Source organism: Rhodamnia argentea, chromosome 4 (genome assembly GCF_020921035.1).
Source record: "Rhodamnia argentea isolate NSW1041297 chromosome 4, ASM2092103v1, whole genome shotgun sequence".
Lineage (NCBI taxonomy): Eukaryota > Viridiplantae > Streptophyta > Magnoliopsida > Myrtales > Myrtaceae > Rhodamnia > Rhodamnia argentea.
In genome coordinates, this window is record NC_063153.1 from 30025390 (window position 1) to 30046218 (window position 20829).

At 41.8% G+C, this 20829-nt stretch overlaps 2 protein-coding genes across 4 annotated transcripts; both read left to right on the forward strand.

Annotated features, from left to right (window-relative positions):
- The first annotated feature begins 409 nt into the window (after window positions 1–409).
- LOC115748818 (replication protein A 32 kDa subunit A-like) lies at window positions 410–3544 on the forward strand. 3 transcript variants are annotated; one of them, XM_030685462.2, is made up of 10 exons: window positions 410–573; window positions 685–795; window positions 957–1054; window positions 1309–1350; window positions 1505–1582; window positions 2288–2366; window positions 2468–2569; window positions 2686–2759; window positions 3025–3093; window positions 3234–3544. In XM_030685462.2, the coding sequence occupies exons 1-10, from the start codon at window positions 487–489 to the stop codon at window positions 3316–3318; spliced, it is 825 nt and encodes a 274-aa protein (XP_030541322.1). In that variant the 5' UTR covers window positions 410–486; the 3' UTR covers window positions 3319–3544. The 3 variants fall into 3 exon arrangements, with proteins under 3 accessions (XP_030541322.1, XP_030541323.1, XP_030541324.1); XM_030685463.2 differs by having other exon boundaries at window positions 2474–2569; XM_030685464.2 differs by having other exon boundaries at window positions 2474–2551.
- A 14737-nt stretch (window positions 3545–18281) lies between these two features.
- Window positions 18282–20117, forward strand: LOC115748817 (transcription factor MYB1-like). The gene is made up of 3 exons (XM_030685461.2): window positions 18282–18414; window positions 19150–19279; window positions 19385–20117. The coding sequence occupies exons 1-3, from the start codon at window positions 18282–18284 to the stop codon at window positions 20022–20024; spliced, it is 903 nt and encodes a 300-aa protein (XP_030541321.1). The 3' UTR covers window positions 20025–20117.
- The last annotated feature ends 712 nt before the right edge of the window (window positions 20118–20829 follow it).

Sequence of the window (20829 nt, forward strand, 5' to 3'; positions counted from 1 at the left end):
TTTCCGACAGCCTGTTGGATGTCCTTCGAGATGATAAGCGAATGTTCGTATACGGTGTGATTATTCCTCCTCATCGGCATGAATTCGACTTTGAGCGATCTTCGACCGCTATCCGGTCGATCCGGCTTTCCGTATCTTAAATATGGACCAAGCAGTTTATTGTTAACACAAAAATGTTGGGGGCCAATTTTTTTTGGAGGTGCGAGGATGGAAACACACATACTATGTAACCCATAAAAAAAAAAACACAAAAAAAAAAAGTACAAACATGAATAATGGGCCAAATCCTCGTTGGGCTTGACACAGTTAGTGTCTACTAAAGCCCTGTCCCTTACGCTCGGCCCAACTCTACTGAAGCCCTCCTCCTCCTCTCCTTCTTAGCGGGAAAATTCGCAACTTTCTGGCGCCCAAAACTCAGTGCGTGCTCGCCATAGCCCCTCTCCCCTGTCTCTCTCTCTGTATCTTCTCTGGTTCTGAGACGAAGAAATGATGTTCTCCAGCAGCCAATTCGACGGCTTCGTGCCTTCCCAGTCAACTCAGACTGCCGATTCCGCTTCTCCTAACCCCTCCAAGGTATCGTTCCGTGGTTCTAGATGCAGACCCATCTCCCTCTTTTAGCTCGTGGCAGTAGGATTCTTTGATCTAGATCGAGATTGTCGGTTTTTCCGGCCTTCGTGGTTGCAGAGCTGGGGGACGCAGGGGCTGATCCCTGTCACGGTGAAGCAGTTGAGCGAAGCCCATCAATCTGGGGACGAGAAATCGAACTTCTCCATCGACGGCGTCGACGTGACCAATGTGAGTAGGGCTTGCGCTTTCTCGTGTGGAAAAATGTCCTTGTTCTTCGTGCTCTAGGAATTGCATCGCGGGGAAGACCCGAAAGGAAGTTCCTTTTTCTCTGGCTTGGCGATATTCTGTTGTGTACGAAGTCACATTGCGATTCCCCGGTTTGGGTTTAGGTCACGCTGGTCGGGATGGTGTCTGAGAAAACCGAGAGAGTAACGGACGTGAGCTTCGCTTTGGATGACGGGACTGGACGAGTTGAATGCAGAAGATGGTATGGTAGCCTCCTCCTTGGACTGTAATGTTGCTAGTTGGGGCATTTCATTAGCACTCGCTACTTGTATGCATTCTCCAATCGTTAAGAAATTAAAGTTTTAATCTGAAGCATCAAGAAAGAGGTGATTATATTGGCTGGAACTTGTGTAATGGTAGATGTGGTCTTCTGCAGAACCAAAGTATACTCTTACCCTTTTTCTTGTATGAATAAATGGGTTGCACCAAGTAAGTTACATCTTTTGTGCTGGATAGGTTGAATGAAAGTTCAGACACCAAGGAAATGGAAGAAATTCAGTGAGTATTAATCCATGTTTTATTCTCTATAAAGTTGCTTTTGCACTTGTGGAAATTACGATTGCGCTGTAAATTGTAACACTTGTTGGTAAACCAGGCCACGAGGTTCTACGGCCTAAGAGAATTCACTGATTTTTCTTGCATATTTTGCTAGTGATGGTCTATACGTTCGTCTTGTTGGGCACCTAAGAAGTTCTCAGGGGAAAAAGCAACTCGTGGCCTTTGCTGTTAGGTATGTCATGTTCTTTGCTTCTTATGCATCCATAATTATTCTTGCTCTCTTCATATTGGTGTGTGCACTAGTGCAAATACTGCATCATCCATAATCACTAGTTATTATGACTTTGATGAGAAGCTTTATCATAGTAAACCATTCATGGAGTCATTATATTACCACCCCTATAGTAGTGTATTAAATCCTGTGGAGAAATTTCTCATTGTCGATTTGCAAATTATACCTCTCCTACTGGAGGACATGAACCAAACCTTGGCAACCTCTGCACGTACTAATTACAAAAAATAAAAACACTGGGTTACACCTGTCTAAAAGCTTTATGCTCCCAATTATGTGTGTTCTAACAAACTTGAATGCAACAAAGAATAAGCACCGATAGCTACCTATGTCATGGCATAAGATCTTCTGGACAAATATTGCTGATTTATTGGGGCATGAGACCTTTTAATATGCTTGATACATCTCATAATTGATGGTGATCATTCTCGTCCATTATGGCTACTTATTTGAGATTATGAGGAAGTTGTTTGTGCATTCTTGATTGCATACTGTAAATTAAGCATCTCATTTAAAGAAATTTGAAATTTCAGAATGGATCATGTTAGATGCCACTTCTTAGCTTGGAATAACTTAGTTTTTTATCTTTTCTCTGCACTCTTTAACTTTATTGTTGTTTAAAATTCTTTGTTATGGATTTTGCAGGCCTGTGACCAACTTTGATGAAGTTACATTCCACTTTATTGATTGCATACACCAGCATTTACAGAAGTGCAGAGTAAAGGTACTGCATATTATTGGTGCATGTCATTGTCGACTAAGAAGTTACATGACGTAACTTGCTGGTTATCACAAAAATAACACGTATAGCCACTTACATTGGAGTTGCAGGGTGATGCGAATGCTCATTCCCAAATGGAAGATTTTTCCACAAGCACTCCAATGAGGAACATATCAAATGGGTCTCAGGTAGCTCCCACAAACGAAGTATGTGAAACACGAGAACTTGTTTTGGTTTTTGAAGTTTCTAACTGTGCACTTGCATATTGAATCCAGAATACATCAAAGTATTATCACATGAGATTGTATTTTTCTTCGTATAGATCTCTGGACAATTATCTGTCGATGGACTCAAGGGCTCTGACCAGAAGGTCCTTGAATTTCTACAACAAAACTAGTAAGATAATCTCCGAAATCTGTGTATCTCCTTATGTTTTCCCCTTCTATCTATTAGGCCAATACTGATTTATAGGTACTAAAGACGCTAATTATTCTTCATTATAAGAGGCTCCTTGGCTTTGGAGAATATGTTGTCTTTATGGAGAAATGGTGCTTCAATTGAATGCAACATAACTGAAGCTGTTCCTTGGGGTTGAATGGCAATATTGATCCTTGATTCAGTTTTAGCTTACTGAACCTTTTTCATTCACTGATATCTGTAGTGCACAAGAGAAGGGTGTCCACAGAGATGAAATTGCGCAACAACTGAAAATTCCTGTCAATAAGATCATGTAATCTCTCTCTCTCTCTCTCTCTCTCTCTCTCAGAGCATGCACATGCTCATGCCTCACACTGGACCCCCCTCACACTAACTACATACTTGTGAATGGTTTTCCTTTTTTTTTTGTTCAAAATTTCTTTCGGTGAACAGGGAATCAATCAGGACTCTTGAAGAGGAAGGCTTGATATATTCAACTATCGACGAATATCACTATAAATCAACTACGGATGCTTAAATGGTCAAGCAAGTTGCTAGTTTGGTTTTAGTTATGCGTACTATCGTGTGTTCATACTTTTGCACACTTCCCTCTTTCCCTGGACAAAAAGAAAGGCAATCTTAAGGATTGTTGGGTATGGACCTCTCTTTTTTTGTTGGTTAGCTCTACTCTGCATTGTTATTGACTCATGAATTTAAATTTAGTGCTGAACACTTTGCTTTGTCCTAGGGGGCCCATAAATTCATTTCTGCACTTGCTAGTTATGAATTGGAATCAACATGTCTTCCAGGACACCCAGGGTCATGTAAATAGATGGTTCGAGTTAGCATTTTACCCAATGTCTGTTCAGAGCAATGAATCTGAAATAAATTACTGTAGGCTTGCAATGCATCTATATTCTCAGATGGCCTTTGCGGAGATAAATGCTGGACAAAGAAACATGGATCTTCTCCTTTTTCAACAACTGAATTGCTTTAAATCTTGTTTTAGCGATTTTGGCCAGTCTAGTCTCTGCTTCATTCGCTTGCCTGTGTACTGCAAAATGAATGCTTCTCATGTATAAATTGTTTCCGTATAGTTCTTTAAGATGGCAATCCTACATTAGGAGCATGTGTAAAGAAGCCGATGGTTCTAGGAATACCTATTTACAAATAAGCATGACATGAAAGCATTAGAAACGTATATGGAGAAAAGTACACTGTAGCCTCTCATTTGTTGGTCAACAATGAATCTATATCCCATGTTGAAGGAAAATCTCATTGTTATCAGTTTGCTATTGATTTTGCTAGATGTTGTTGGTAAGTTCTCGGATCTGTTCAAATCATCCGAGATGATGGAATGAGAGGTGTGTGAAGTGCCACTTACTCATAGATGCAATTCATGACTTATTTGACATATTTTTACGTGTTGTCATTGACGTGGATTATATCAAAGAGTAGTTAGCTAGATACTTATCTGTCTTGCACCCAAAACATAGGAGTTTGTCAGGCAAGATCAGTACTGGTGATCAGCAGAGGCTACATTGGTTTGAATTATTTGAGTTTCTGCCAGTGCGAAGATCTCTCTTGTATCATTGAAGTTATAGTTTCCAAGTCCAAATTGCGGAGATAGAAACTGGTCGGGTATTTGATTCGTTGCGAGACTTTCAGGTTCCTAGTTGTCACGAGTCGAGTCCGAGTTTTTTTTTTTTTTTGGGTTGGAGAGTCGGGTTTAAAAGGGGTTCCTTTGGACATACTAGTTTCTTATTGGTAAGGGCCGTCCCAAATCTGTCTCATTTGAGGCGGAGGCCAGCCATCTTATCGTCAAATCCTACCGTGTCCTGCTGCCCATTCCTTAATGGACCGACTTGACCTACATTTACGATCTCGATTTCGCGACAGCCAATCATTAGTCAAGAGGAACAACGTACGTCATACTTCCCATGTACAAGCAGACATGAAATGCCTTTCTTCCCTTCATATCGGATCGATTTGCCAGGCCCGGGCAGTATATTCTGGGTGGTTAACAATGCTTCTCCCTTGGGTGTTTTTTTCAAAAAATAATTACGAATTTGGGCCTCGCTCGACGGTTGATATGCTAAACGAGGAGCTGGGGGATATGCTAAACGAGGAGCTGGGGTGGGCCCTACTCGTCACTTGGCAGTTGGGCTGTCCAGTAGCTCTAGCTGTGAGCAAGGCCTGCCTGGGCCGGTTTGTTTTTTTTTGGGTGTAAATTTCATATATATTTTTAATTATTGATACTTATAACATTTAATTTATTTATATTTTTTTTTCTTGTGAAGCTTATCTTTATAACATAATTAGTAATAATTAATGTAAAAATTTATTAATATATTTGCTTACTTTATTAATGAAAAGTTCTATAGGCATTTTCAAACTCTTGGGCAACATCTAGATTAATTCGTCCAAGATTCAATGTATTTCGTAATGAACGTCGTCTTACCTTTAATTGCTCAATCGGAATGCAATAGAGAGTGAAGCGTTAGATTGAAGAGCACCGTTAAGAAAGTATGGGTTTAGTCAAATATTTTTGGACGTACGAACTCTCTCCCCTATGAGAAGAAATGAATTTTGGTGAACCCTTAGAAATGGTTTTCATGTGGCAGCATTCCCGATCATCCCATCCATCACATCACAGAACAAATGGTGGTGTTATAATGTAATATAGTCGCAGGAATATGTTGGAAACCGCAGTAATAAATAGATGAGAAATCGCAGCAAAAGAGTTAAAAACCGCATGGAAAAATTAAAAATCGCCGCAAAAAAGTGAAAATGAATAAAGAAAGGAGAAAACTTTGGAAGAGCATATCTCATTGCTCGGGCGTCCGTTTGGGACGAATTTTTTTTTTATTTCACGTAATTTTTCGAGACGAATCCATTGGCAAACTGCTGGTTTGGCCTGGCTTTTTCTCCAAAAAATGCCGTTTTCCTTGTCAATTTTGCATTTTCTCCCTCCGATACCACTTCTCGATATTGAATGAACCCTCTTTTTCTTCTTTCCTCTTTCAATATTTCCATGCCAGACTCATTAAATATTATAAGTATCAATAATTAAAAAAATATAAAATTTTAAAAAAAAATATCGGCCCCCTCAGCAGCTCAACCCCCCCTCCCTCTCTCTCTCTCTCTCTCAAGCTTTAGGGTTCGAGCGCACTAGGACTCTGGTACTAGAGGGCAATTCTTCTTTCCTCTTTCAATATTTCCATACCAGACTCATTAAATATTATAAGTATTAATAATTAAAAAAATATAAATTTTTTTTAAAAAAATCGGCCCCCTCAACAGCTCAACCCCCCTTCCTCTCTCTCTCTCTCTCTCTCTCTCTCTCTCTCTCTCAAGCTTTAGGGTTCGAGCGCACTAGGACTCTGGTACTAGAGGACAATTAGGAGCTTGAATTTCCTTTCGGACTCGTCAGCGGCCGTACAAATTTGGGTGATCAAAGAAAGCTCGAACGTGTTACATGCAATCACAAGAAAACTATCATAAGCCCTAACGGTACGCTCTCTGGATCTGGGAAAGAGGAGGGTCGTTTCCTCATGTTGCAGTCTCGGCGTGCTCATTTTGCCCTTTTGAAGGTTAGTTCGTTCACTTTTTTTTTTTTTAGGTGGGATCTTGTACGAGGGCCAGAAAAAGATAGGAAAATAAAATAATGGGATGAACAGTCGTACATCAGTCTTATCTACTCCTTTATTTGACGGGAGGCTTTGCTTTGTCTATCTCACAATCCTAGGGCTAAAGTGTTATAAATCAAATCAAATTCATGAATGTTGTCGATCGTACGGATGACAAGCTGGATATCAAGAACTAAGACTTGTCTTTATTATAGCGTTGCTCTTAAGATCTGTAGGTGGGATCTTGAACGAGGGCCGAAGAAAGTTCGAAAAATAAAATAATGGGATGAACAGTCGCACATCATATCAGACTATCTTCTGCTGGTCCTGTAGAGTTACAGAAGCGAAGCAAAGCTCTTCTAGAAGAGTCCTCGTTCTGTTTATGGTCGGCATAGGGGTGTTTATTGACAGTTAAGCTGTTCGACGACTCAGGGTTTGCTCTACGTTCCGACGATCTAAGGCAGGTGGTCGCCGTCGGACCGCGTTTATCGCGAACCATTGTAGTTTTTGAGTGTTACGACAATTTGTAAGAGGCTTATGAGAAAATAATGTTAATTACGGCCGACACAAAAATCGACCTATGGGTGGATCTTTATACAGATCGGACTATCAAAAAGTCTCGGAAGCCTCGTTGAGAATTGCTCCGACTTGGTCTTCGAGTCGCACGTTTAACCCCTTCCCAACTTGTCTCGCTCTCGTGTTCGTCCTTCTACTCGACTAAGTAGTATTCCACTCGTGTAGTGGATGTAATGGGCTAGCCTAGAGGTGCCCAAATGGACCGGTGGGCCTGGAACCAGCCCGTTGACCGGGCCCACGGTTCCAACCCGTTTTTTTTTTAAAAAAAAAAAGGGAGGAGGCCGGGTGAAAAGAGCAATTGGGCTTTGGAACCAGCGGTTCCGAACCGGAATTGGAACCGGCGGTTCCACGGAACCGGCCACGTCTAGGGTAGCCCACATAATTTCTTTCAACCATACGTTTGATTGGTTGATTACAAACATGGACATTGCCTGTTTTAAATTTTAGTTAAGGTTGCATGTCAGCAATGCCCATAGCTTGTAAATGTGCCAATCGGAGGCACTCCTCCAATTAGGAATGAAGGATAATATAGCCCGTATGGATTACCTCTCGAAGCAAGGCCGTTGGAAACTAACGTACTTGTCTTACGCATCAAATAGTGTTATTATAAGTGTAAGATTTTATGAAATTACTGTCAATTATTCTAAAGGTTTAAAATATTCGATGAAAGTGTGTTGATACTTGAATATTTCAAAATAAAAAGATGCTTACGATAAATGCTTTCACTGATACGTGAACTTGGGATGCCTCGTTACCGAGTTTGTCGTGTCTTGAATGACTGATTTGAACGAGGAGAACGAGGATTACATAATTGCATGCGTAACATCAAGGAAAATACCCTCGGCAGCCTAACACGAAATTGACACACTCCTCTTGTATGCGTGACCGTCCACGCGACCGGTTATCACGCAACCTAGAACCTTACTTATTGGTTGCACCCTTTTCTAAGCTCAACACAATTTTTAAATCTAGAATTTTATATGAACAGTTTCTTTTGGCTGCGATGTAGAAATTCTGTGGAGCTTTTCCATATGTAGCATTGTATTAACGGCGATTATGAGAAAATATTCTCTCCGTGAATCTAACGTGTCCAAGCCCTCCATATTGAACCATGAAGCGTAGATTTTATCTGAAGTTCGAGCCCTCCATACTGAATCATGAAGTTTTCCATCGAAAAGATATTCACCGAACACCGATACATATTAGGTCAATTATTAGGAGCGCACAGTACAAGTTCGATGCATTTTATCTAGGGAGATCATCAAGAGAAAGTTCAAATTCTAGCCCCTCAATAAATCCAGTTGGACCTACTTTCACTAAAAAACTTAAGCCAAAGTGTTAGGGGCTAACTAGAATATATTAATTACTCCATACCACATCAATTCTTCGAAGTGAGATTTTTCTAACACAATTCATATATGCATCCTAACAACATAGGCCGAGAAGAAATCTCGATCTCAGAAGTTCTTCCCGCCAGCTTGCAATCGAAGCCGGGACAGGTGGGCGTTCCGGCTTGATAACAAGAATCATTATTCCTTCCCGACAACATAGAACGTTTATCCTCGTGCTGCTCCTATCGTTCCTTAATCGACCGACTTAACTTACATTTTCAATCTCGATTTCAAGACAGCCAATCACTAGTCGAGAGGAACAACGCACGTTATACTTTCCCTGTGCGACCAGACTGGAAAAGCCTTTCTTCCCTTCATATCGATCGGATCGATTTGCCAGGCCCCAACAGTATATTCTGGGTGGTTGACGATGCTTCTCCCTCTCTCTCTCTCTCCCTCTCTCTCTCAAGCTTTAGGGTTCGAGCGTACTAGGACTCCGGTACTAGAGGACTCCTAGGGGCGTGGATTTCTTTTCGGATTCGTCATGGGCCGTACAAATTTGGGTGATAAAAGAAAGCTCGAACGTGTTACATGCAATCACAAGAAAACTATCACAAACCCTAAAGTCATGCTTTCTGCATCTGGGAAAGAGGAGGGTCCTTTCCTAATGTTGCAGTCTCTGCGTGCTCGCTTTGCCATTTTGAAGGTTAGTTCGCTCAGTTGATTTCCTTTTTTAGGTGGCACCTTGAACGAGGGGAAAAAGATAGAAAAATAAAATAATGGGATGAACTGTCGGACATCAGATCCGACTATCCTCTGCTTCATCTGACGGGAGACTTTGCTTTGTTTGTCTCGCAATCCTAGGACGAAATTGAATTCACGAATATTGTCGATCAGCATATGGATGACCTTTCGACTTTTAAGGCAGATGCAAGAACCAAGGCTTGTCTTTACTATAGCATTGCTCTTAAGATCTTTATTATAGCGTTGTCTTTATTATAGTGTTTATGAGTGCCCCACCTTCGATTTATCCCATCAAATTGGTATGAGAGCCTATGATTTGAGATCATGGCTTCAACAAAAACTCAACTTCTTCGTCAATATCCTTGTCTTACCAAAGAAAATTATGATAATTGGATTGCTAGAATGAAAGCCATGCTCCATGCTCATGATGTATGGGAAATGGTCAATACTGGCTATGAGGAGCCGGATGATGATGCCACGTGCAATCAAAATCAGAGGAATGCCTTGGAAAAGGTTTGGTCAAAAGACCAACTCGCCCTATCAATAATCTATCAAGTCTTAGATGATTCCATATTCGAGAATGTGTTGAACGCCTTGAAATCAATGGAGGCAATGGAGATTCTTCACAACATGCACCAAGGAGTTGAAAAAGTGAAGAAGTCTCGTTTTCAAAATCTAAGAGGCAAATTCGAGGTAATCCGTATGAAAGAATTTGAGTCGATTGCTGAGTATTTCACAAGAATTTTGGCGATTAATCAAATGAAAAGGAATGGTGAAGATGTTTTTGATGTTCGAGTTGTTGTGAAAATATTTCGGTCCTTGGACAAGAAGTACGACCACATTGTTGTTGCCATTGAGGAGTCCAAAGATCTCATTGTCATGACGATCGATGAATTTCTTCTAAGTTCATTGTAAGCCCATGAAGAAAAACTCAAAATAAATAGGCATGAACCTCCACATCCGAGATGAGATGGGCCAACATGGAGTTCCTATGCAAGTTCGAGGGAATAATCAAGAACGAGATCGAGGCCGAGGTCATTTTCAAGGAAGAGGTCGTGGACGAGGTAGAGGAGACATTACTTGCAACGTCATCAAAACCATAACCAAAGAAGTGTTAGTGCAAGAGGACGGAACTTGAGCGGCCAATGATATGATAAATCTAAAATTCGATGTTATCATTGCCATAAACTTGGTCATTATATTTCTGAGTGTTGGAGCAAAGAAAGTTGCGCTGCAGATGAAAAGGCAAACTTGGTTAATGATGCCTGTTGAGATAATAACGCGAAAACACTAACGAATCTTGCAAATAAGTCGATATAAAATTATTAGAGAAATTACGATGAACAATAAAGGACACCAGATATTTACGTGGTTCGGTTCGAGTGTCGATACCTACGTTCACGGGAGAGCTAGCAATATAATCCACTATAATCGGATAATCGGAGTTACAATCGCTCGTACGCTCGAGTATTTTCCACACCTAAACTAAGCTCGCAGCAAACCCACAAGTTATATCTCAATCTTTTACAGAAAACTCACTCAGAAAAACTCATAGAGAAAATTCGATACTTATTTTGTTTGCTCTACGTACGGCTGAACAAGAACGCCCTTCACGTTCTTTTCTTCTTTCTTCAAGCGGCATCAAGAGGCGCTCTGTACGGCTTCTTTTTCTTACGTGCGGCTCAAGCTCTCAACCGAAGAAACTCCATGCCTTGTGTGGCTGCGATAAGAGACCAAATGAAAGTACCCTCGCCACTTTTATTTTTCTCTCCTATTTGACCTAACCTCTTGGGCCGACAAGCAAATACATTGATAGAATAAAATATGTAAGACCATCTATTTTGTCTTGTAGTGATAGAGACTTTTCTTTTTCCTTTTGTTTAACCACAACAGAGGTTGCCTTTCTTGTACTTCTTTATGCAGTCCAACGTGGATACTTCTTTCAACCGTATCCTATTCTTTTTTTTTTTTTTATAAGACCGTATCCTATTCTTGTGCCCAAAAGATATCAACATCTTTTATTTCCAAAGCCACGAAACATTCTTGAATGAAAGATAACACCGATTTTGATAAGATCAAAATCCAACCTAAGATTTCTCTTGAACATTTAATTATCCTATAGTACCGATCACGTCTCAAAATACCATTTAAACTCGAGATATATTATAACAATGCCGACCAAGTTCTTTTATTGGCCTTTAAAGAAGATGAAGGCGGACAAAGCGATGCGTGGTATCTAGACATTGGTGCAAGTAGCTCCATGTGCGGGAGAAAGGAGGTGCTTGCCAAATTGCATGAGATAGTCAAGATGTTTGTCGAATTGTATGAGAGAGTTAGAGGGAAAGTCCCGTTTGGGGATAACTCCAAAATTTCTGTCCAAGGCAAATGTACAATTTTGGTTCGCTTAAAGAGTGGTGCACGTAACTTTATTATTAATGTGTACTAACATTTTGAGTTTGTGATAGCTTTTAGAAAAAGAACATGTCTTTTCCTGTGTTACTCTTTTGCCGGTAAAAAGCAAGGCTCACCTGTAGAATTACCGAAGCGAAGCAAGCTCTTCCAGAAGAGTTCTTGCTCTCTTTACAGTTGGCAAGCCGGTGTTTATTGTTACTTAAACCGTTCGACAACGAAGGGTTTGCTCTACGTTCCGACAATCTAAGGGAGGCGGCGGCCATCGGGACGCGTTAATCGCGAACCGTTGCAGTTTTTATGTGTTATGGCACCTTGTAAGGGGATTATGTGTTAGAGATATGCCCTAAAGCGACTATGTAATAGTTACATATTAGGGATTTCAGTTGTATTTTCAATTTATTATTTAATTAATGGAAAAGACGTATTTATTCATTTGTCCAATTATTTACTTATATGAATAAATTCCACAAGATCGGTTGTGGCTGGACCTATTCTTGAGACGTTGAGAATATGTGTGACAGGTTCACAGTTAAACCGAATCTTTAAACTGTTCCCTATTGATGGATCATTGAATGGATATCAATGATCCTGTTGAGACCGGTGTGTTCTTAACTTCACCATTGAGCATTGGATGCTTAAGGGAATGACGAGTCACAAGTCATTGGGTATTGCGATGCCCGAGTTAGAACACAAGTGCTTGTATTGGACAAGTTCACTGAACGTGACACGCATTGACCGATTAGCGACATGGAAGCTTTTAGCGTGGTCAATGTCTAATCGTTCATGCTTTGGTATTGTATAAATAATCCTTAGACCCGAGGCACAATGTTGACTTGTGTGTTGGATGGCTATGGTTCACAAGGACGCATATTGATGGTTCGTCGATCCGTCTCTGTACTTGATGGTTATAGTTCATACACATACGAAGTCACACGTGTGTGCAAAATGGAATCTATCTCCTTGTTATATTCAAGGTATGATATCCTATGCGATTTAATTATGACAATGCATTGAAATCCTCGGCCGGGGTTGTATTCGAGAATAAAATGTTTATGTCTCGTATAAATGCATGTCGATTAAATTTGTGCAAATGATCGAATTGGTGGCTTGACAAATATTCCATGGCCTTTGTTCGATCGGGATATAGTCAGACAGAGGGATTGAATTACACTGTAACTAAAGCCGACGGGTTCATTATGTTCTTAAAGCATTCACACTGTCTGGGTAGCCATGACATATTGCTAGATGTCACTCATGGCTTGTAGGACCTAGAGGTTGATCGGGACAATCAATTCTCTTGGAAGTACTAAAGTGTTAGTGCATGTCTTATTGCCAGCCAAGTAATGAACCTATGAATGTCACACACCTTAATCAATACATGACGACGATGAACGGAAAGACAATATTGCAAATATGTTTGCAATTACGATATACCGATTTTAGTCGGGCTAAAATTAAATTAAATGTGATTTAATTTCAATTTTATTTTTGGTCATAGGCGCAATTGCATATGATGCACACGTATGTCCTAAATCGACACAAAATTGTTGTGCCGGATTTGCACACATATCATTTATCTTTTGTTTTGTTTTATTATATAAATATATATATGATATATGTTTATATATAAAACTAGGAAACAAATTTTTAAAAGATAAAAAAAAAAAAATTGGTTAATGCACACGGTCAAGAAGTTGACCGTGTGCATTTGTTTATGCCGTGTGCTGCACGGTCAAGAAGTTGACCGTGCAACACACTTGCACGATCAGCAAGCGGTTGCTGATCGTGCACATGCATGATCGGCAACTGCTTGCTGATCGTGCGTTTCTTTTGATTAAAAGAAAGCGTCACAAAAACAGTTTTTCTCTCGTCATTAGTGTGTGTGCATTGAGAGGAAAAAGACGAGAGTGTGAGAGAAAAAAAAAAAAAACTCTCTTGACATTTAGGGTGCGTATGGTAACGCTCCAGGAAAAGTGTTTCTGTTCCCAAAGTGTTCCGGGAACACTTTGGGAACAGAAACGTGTATGGTAAAAAAGTGTTCCCAAAGTGTTCCGGGAACACTTTTCAGAAATGGGAACACTTTTGGAGCAGAAACGAGAAACAAAAAATACTTGTTTCTTTGTTCCCGTAACACTTTTATCAAAGCTTTTGAACACATTTTATGACGCAAGAGGAACACTTTTTGCAACCCTCTGTTCCTGGACTACTCCTTCACATTTTCAAAGACGACGACTTTTTATCAAAGCTTTTGAACACATTTTTTTTTTATAGTTACCAAACGCGTTTCTGTTCCCAAAAATCGTAGCCGGAAACAGAAACAGAAAAAAGTGTTTCTGTTCCAAAAGTTGTTCCGGGAACGTAAACGTTACCATACGCACCCTTACGTTCTTGCAGTGACCGAGAATCAAGCGTGCGGAGAATTTGTTGCCACGAATTGCTAGCACAATTAAGGTGGTAACTTTCGCGTGTTCGTTCTTCCGTTCGTCTTTGTGATTGGTGGTGTGTCCGAACTAGAGGCTCAACACTTGTGGGGCTCGGATAGAACGTCCGAACCTTTTTCGTTTCAAGCACGCTTCAAGAGGTAACTCGTTAATCCTCTTTCGTTTAATATGATTTTCGATTGAAACGCATGAACTACACCTCTGGAGATACGTGTATAGGTTTTTATTTACTTCCGCTGCATTTATGATTTATTTGCCTATGCATGTTACGCAAATCCCAACATTATGAGAAAATAACGTTAATTACGGCCGATACAGAAATCGACCTCCGGGTGGATCTGACATAAATCGGACTTTCGAATAGTCTCAATTGCCTCGTTGAGAGTCCGCTCCGCGAGAACATCCGCTAATCTCCGGCTTGGTCTTCGCGTTGCATGTTCATCCCGTTCCCAGCTTGCCTCGCTCTCGTGTTGGCCTTTCTATTCGACAAAGTAAGTATTCCACTCGTGCAGTGGCTAGCCCATATAATTTCTTCCGACCATGCATCTGATTGGTTCGTTACAAACTGTGGACATTACCCACTTTTAATTTTAGTCAAGTTTGCATGTAAGCGATGCCTATAATTCATGAATGTCCCTACAATTTGTAAATGTGCTAATCAAAGGCGCTTCCTCCAACTAGGAATGAATGATAATATAGCGCATGTAGATTGCCTCTCAACAGTACGGTGGAAACTTACGTACTTGTCTTCTACATGCAAATAGTGTTATTATAAGTGAGACATGACCACTGCCAACTGCTCAAAAGGTTTAAACTATTAGATACGGGCGTGTCTTAATATTTGAATATTTTAAAACAATAAGAACATGTCGGCCGTTAACGAATACAGAAACCAACACGCCCCGAGCAATGGTTATGATAAATGCCTTCAATGACACGTGAACTTGGGACGACTTATTATCGAGGTTGTCTTGTCTCCAATGACTAATTTGCAAGGGGTCTCAGGCGCAGGATTGCATAATTGCATGCGTAGCATCAAGGAAAAAACTCTACATGTGTTATGTTCGGCAGCCTAATATGAAATCGACACACTCGTCTTGTATGCATGACCGAGAAGAGAAGTTGAGATCGACACGACCGGTTACCACGTAACTGAGAACCCGGTGAGGGCCGCGACACCCTTGCCCTGTGCCGGCAAGGGAGTCCCGGCCCTAAGCCAAGGAAAAAAAAAAAAAAAGAAAAAGTAAAGAAAAGAAACGAAAAGAAAAATGAAAAGAAGAAATGTTTTTGATAAGATTCAAAACGTTATTAAAATATAACTACGTTAACGCCGGCTATACCATGTAGAACGGTCGGCATCCATGTTATCGTTTCTCGCCAAAATTGGCCACACATGTTGAATTGGCACAACGTCAAAAGGCTTAGGATTAAATTAACAAAAAAAAAAAAGATTTATGACTAAATTGGCACAATTGAAATAGGTTTAAGACTTTTTTGATAATTTTTCCGTAGCATTGTATTAACGGCGCTTACGAGACAATGTTGTCTCCCGATAGCGTGACTCTAACATGCTGTATTCGGCATAAGTAAAGTAGGCCCCGAAAAGAAATCTCGATCCTAAAAGTTCTTTCCTTCGACTTGCAATCGTAACCGGGGGCCAACAGCCGCTCCGGCCCCGATAACAAGAATCGACATTCCTTTCCGACAACACAGAACGTTTATCCTCGAGTTCGCCCCTACTTTGCTTTCTTCTCCTCTTCTTCTTCTTCCATGCTTCTTCATGAAGACGTACTTAATGTTCGACGCCAGATACGTGCCGTCAGGTGGAGCTGGCCATCGGGTTTTCGGTCCTTGGAATAACAAACTTTCAAATGTTCGCCGGAGGCGGAGGCGGTGACTTTCGCCACCATATTTTCTGGGTAGCTAGCGAACTTTCCAAAGCTTCCAGGGAGGTATTGAAGTTTAAGTGTGGAAGGAAAGATCCCCAAGGAAGGGTAGGCAATTGTGTAGTAATTTAAGTAAAAAACCCTACTTTAACATGGATTCAATTGCGTAGGTATATTGATTGGTCCAAGACGGTGAAAATGTAGGTCCGTCTCTATGGTTTTCCACAGCGGAGGAACACCCCCACATGAAAATATGCCTTAAAATAGTGGGGGTCGTCCCACTCCTCGGAGGTAGCGCCGGATATTTTGACAGCTTCTTTTCACGTGGAAGTCGGATCAGACAGCATTGGAGCTTTATATCATGTCAAAATGATTAATCCAAAAAGACTTAACGCGGAACATATAAACCCCATAAGCAAGCTGACGCGGGATGATTTAACACCCCAGATTGGGAACGACATGTGGACTTTGATGGGCGCATTCACGCTAAACATGTGGTTCTTGATGCTTTGACGAATCAGATTTTCTTGCAGTCTATCGTTTGAATTTCGAAACCGAATAAAGAGAATTTGAGTCCGGGAATTCTCCTTTTATATTTTGATAAGCGAAGGACCAACCAACTAATTATCAAATAGCAAGTAATCTCATCTGTACAATCCCAAAAAGTGGTCCGCACTACTCATGACGAGGCTGAAAAGGAGTGAACATGTGCACAACAAGTGTAATAATTGGACGCGTGGGGGATGCAGCCTCGACAAAATAAAGTAACCACGTACACGAGGTAACCTTTCCCCGTATGACATGCTCTAGAATTTTAGGGATTTATCATTTATGCTCTGATTTTTATTTAATTCTAGACACTTACAACTTTTCAAAAACATTAGGACGCCGACATATCGAAATTTCACATAATTTCCTCATTTTGTTTTTTTTGTGTGTGTGTAAAATATGTGTGATGCAGTCGCGAAAAATTATGGATAAGTACCCTGCAGCTTGAACCAATTCCTACGGTGATGCATGGGAGCGCATTATTCGAGAATTAAGAAGATCTTTTTTAAGTAAAAGTTAGGAAGTAGTCCTAACAAATGATGATTTGAGACGAGGTTCGGCATTTTTGAACTGCGAAATGCTCGGTTTCCATTTCGGTTGTAGGTGTAACCAACCTGCTATTAAGTATAAAGATCTTCATTGGTACATAAATCAACTATATACCACCATTGATGAATGCCAGAATAAGCGACATTCACTGAGCCAAGAGCGGCCCATCCGAGTAAAAGCTTCCATGGCCGGTTGGACCAAAATGAGAATCCCAAATGGCGCGAGCAATAGGTCTACGAGTTACAAAAAAAAAACAGGTAAGTCTTTGTGCCGCTCCCCTTCAAGCTTCGGCATGCGCCGCACGCGTATCTTTCCGTTCTTTACTAGGATCCGATTTCCGACACGACCCCAAAGCACGGCTCGATCCCCATCACGGATCGGGCGATACGATCGGCGAGCCGCTCGTTCGTTCGGGGTTCCGGCCTGCGCCCGCGATCCTGACTCTAGAGCCACGTTGCATTCAAACTAGACCTATATTACCAACGCGATTTGTTTCAATCCTGTGGTCATTACAAGAACATGATCGTTTGTCGTAAGTTCTTCGTGCTTGATCTCGCTTGGTCTGCTATAACGATTCAAATTGGTCTGAGAGTCCGGTTACCTACGGGAGCACGCAAAGCCTTCATTAAGGTCAAAAGCGTTTTTGGGCAGTTGCAATCGCAGAGCCGTCGGAGTTAAAATAATGTGGACTGTCAAATTACCTTTCTCACGGTCAATACTTGCTCCAACTTGCCCCAACCCGCCACATGTAACAATAATAATAATCACAAAAATCAGAGTAATAATAACTATAATTACGACAATAAATTAATAAATCCAAGGCTAACGCGATTTCGGAATGTTTGGTTATTTTTGTATGACCGAAAACCCGTTATCACGTCGATACGTCTTTATCCGGCGAAATGTCTCGCGAATAAAACGGGATCCAAAATTTTGAACGAGTGATCTGCGCTCGCCTTCATAACACGGGGAGCCGAACCCATTCCGGGAGCCCCCGCCGATGCGTCTGGCCCATGGAAGATTCCTAGATGAATACGGTATACGAACAGGATTGATTTAGTTCAGTACATGTATCGGATTCACGCGACGCTTGTCGTGGACCGGAACGGGGGTCCCCCCAACGAGGTTTTATTTTACAAATTATCACAACAGATGTTTAATTTAAAAAAGGACCAACATTTTCTAAAACCATGGATTCCAATCCAACCCGACCTTCTCTTCCTCCTTGCCTTTTAAATTCAGGGTGGTGCGCCCGCAATCCCAAAGCTCCATCGTCACTTCCCCATTCGAACCCTTTCTCTCTCTCTCTCTTCTCTCCTCTCCTCCAGGTGCATTCAAGAATTCAAGAGAGAGAGAGAGAGAGAGAGAGAAAGCAAACAAGAAGATGGGGAGGAGCCCGAGGTGCGACAAGGACGGGCTGAACAAAGGAGCGTGGACGGCTGCGGAAGACAAGATCCTGGTGGACTACGTCAAGCTTCACAGTGAAGGCAAATGGAGTCGCCTCTCCAGGGAAACTGGTAAAGTTAGAACTTTAGAACTTACCTATCTCCCTTACTTTCTCTCTCACAATTCCATGCACAGGAGGGAGCTCCTCCCCCGGCACACGCCCTGTCCACTTCTGGGTTCATGCATGGAATCCCTCTTGCTCTGCTGCGCGAACCGGTATTTCGATATCAAAGAAAGCCGTGCGCTGTTTGTCGCAGCAGTTGCTCCGACAATCAGAATTACCATCCTAGGCAGCTGTCCTAACGCACGACATTGGTGCATTCGGACTTCCCCCAGTTCGGCCTGAGCAACAGGAAAAAAGGGTTGTTTTCTCCACGTTATTATATAAGCTCGAACGCGACGACCGTACCCCGGAACTTGATTTTCGCGAGTGCTGTCAACCTTAAATGATGAGAGTTTGTACTCCTGGAACCATACCGCAATAATCCAAAAGGCGGAATCATGCCTGGGGACCTTTCCTGGCGGAACATATGGTCAAGACTAGGTTTTTTAGAGCCTCTTCTGGTTTAAGCTTCTTTAATATCAATCGCTTTTTGTGGCTCCTTTTGTCTTTCATTACCTCCTTTTTTTTTTTAATATTCTTTTTGGCAAGTTACGTCCTCTTCCTGTTGGACTTCTCTAGTCTTTCCAGAGATCCTCCGATAGAATCTGCTAAGCACTGTGTTTCGGAACAAATTCGACGGTAGTCAATTCGGTAATGCGGGCTTGTCGTGCTTCAGTTTTAACACTCTATGATTCTGGTGAAGGTCTGAGAAGATGCGGCAAGAGCTGCCGGCTGCGCTGGATGAATTACCTGAGGCCCAACATTAAGAGAGGGAACATCTCACCCGACGAGGAAGAACTAATCATCCGGCTTCACAAGCTATTGGGCAACAGGTTCAGATCATCACGTCCATTTTTCTTTTCAGCTGATAATTCTAGCTGGCATTAGGAAACCTAGCTGGACAGAATAAACGAAACCGAAATCTTATGATCCCGTAGATGGTCGTTGATTGCTGGAAGACTTCCGGGGCGCACGGACAATGAGATAAAGAACTATTGGAACACCCACTTAGCCAAGAAGCCCGAAACGTTGAGGTCGGTCCAACTTCACTATTCGCAACGAGAGCTGACGGTCCAACCTCGCTCGACGTCGCAGCAAGAGCATGAGCAGGAGAGGGTGCAGGAAAGCAACGTTCGTGGAGTCCCGGATCCAGAGCCGCAAGTTGCTCCACAGAATGCTACTGATGTGGAATTGGGACCATCCCCAGGCGGCAATGACTTGCTGAAGCAAATGCTTCCGGACTCGGACATGAGCGACGGGTCGTTGTCGTTCAACTCGGAGGAGGAACCGCCGGACTTCATGATCGACTTCAACGTGGAAGACATCTGCCAGATCCTCGACTCGGATTTCTCCAAACTAGGCGTCGACCAAGACGGCCATGTCCCCGACGAGGAGCGAGAAAGCAAGTATCCGTCCTATTTAAATCAGCACTTCGCTCCCTCCGGGGAAGCAGAGAAGGATCTGAACGACAGCCTGCCGGCATTCCAATCGCTGGCGTCGCTGTTCGAATCCGACGACGAGAAATGGGCAGGAGACGGCGACAACGCGGACTTTGCTTTATCTGGAAAGAATAGTTGACGTAGCTAGCTGAGAGCTGTGTGTTATGTAGTCTTGGAGTTGGTCGCAATAATCAATCATCATTCACAAAACTTCGATTCATGTAGGGCTTAGGGATCCATGTCACTCCTGGATAATAAATGTGTTATCAATGCGAATTTGATCCCAAACCAGCAAGTGGGGTTTCCCACAACGACACTGGATCGATCCACGTCAAGCCTCAACTAAATGGTCAAGAAACAAGTACACATATGCACGGCGGAACAGATCAAGATCGCAAAGATTTTTTTTTTTTTTGGTCAGCAAGATAAAAAAGATTAAGACGTTTCTGGTTTTGCCCTAGAGCCGTCCTCTGAAAAAATTACCAAAAAAATTTTAAACCTATTATAATCGTGTCAATTCAATCTTAAATTTATTTATTTTTTGTCAATTGAGTTCTAAATTTTTTGTATCTGTGCTAAATTTCCATTCGTCCAACTTTAGCCAGCTAGCGTCGTCAGCCGCAGATGTGGCAATTTTGAATAACATTTTAAGGCGTTTCAAATTTTTTTATTTATTTTTTCTTCCCCTTCTTCCTCTAGCCGGTTGTCGGATTAACGATCGGCCAAAGGCAAGGCGAGGCTCGACCTTGCCGTCGTGAGGCTCGACCTTGCCGTCGTTGGGTGAGGCCGACCTCGCCTAGCTCTAGAAAGGCTCACCCTCGCCGACAATGGCATCGACGATTGGTTGACAGAAGAAAGAGAGGAAAAAAAAATAAATCGAAAAAATATTAAAATTATCCACATCAGCGCTGGCGTCCACGTTAATGACAATCGATCGAAGTTGG

Coding starts and splice junctions, on each gene's coding strand:
- LOC115748818 (XM_030685462.2), top strand. CDS start 487: ATGATGTTCTCCAGCAGCCAATTCGACGGCTTCGTGCCTTCCCAGTCA. Junction 1,055..1,308: donor CGAGTTGAATGCAGAAGATG/GTATGGTAGCCT, acceptor TGTGCTGGATAG/GTTGAATGAAAGTTCAGACA. Junction 3,094..3,233: donor ATTCCTGTCAATAAGATCAT/GTAATCTCTCTC, acceptor TTCGGTGAACAG/GGAATCAATCAGGACTCTTG.
- LOC115748817 (XM_030685461.2), top strand. CDS start 18,282: ATGGGGAGGAGCCCGAGGTGCGACAAGGACGGGCTGAACAAAGGAGCG. Junction 18,415..19,149: donor TCGCCTCTCCAGGGAAACTG/GTAAAGTTAGAA, acceptor ATTCTGGTGAAG/GTCTGAGAAGATGCGGCAAG. Junction 19,280..19,384: donor CACAAGCTATTGGGCAACAG/GTTCAGATCATC, acceptor ATGATCCCGTAG/ATGGTCGTTGATTGCTGGAA.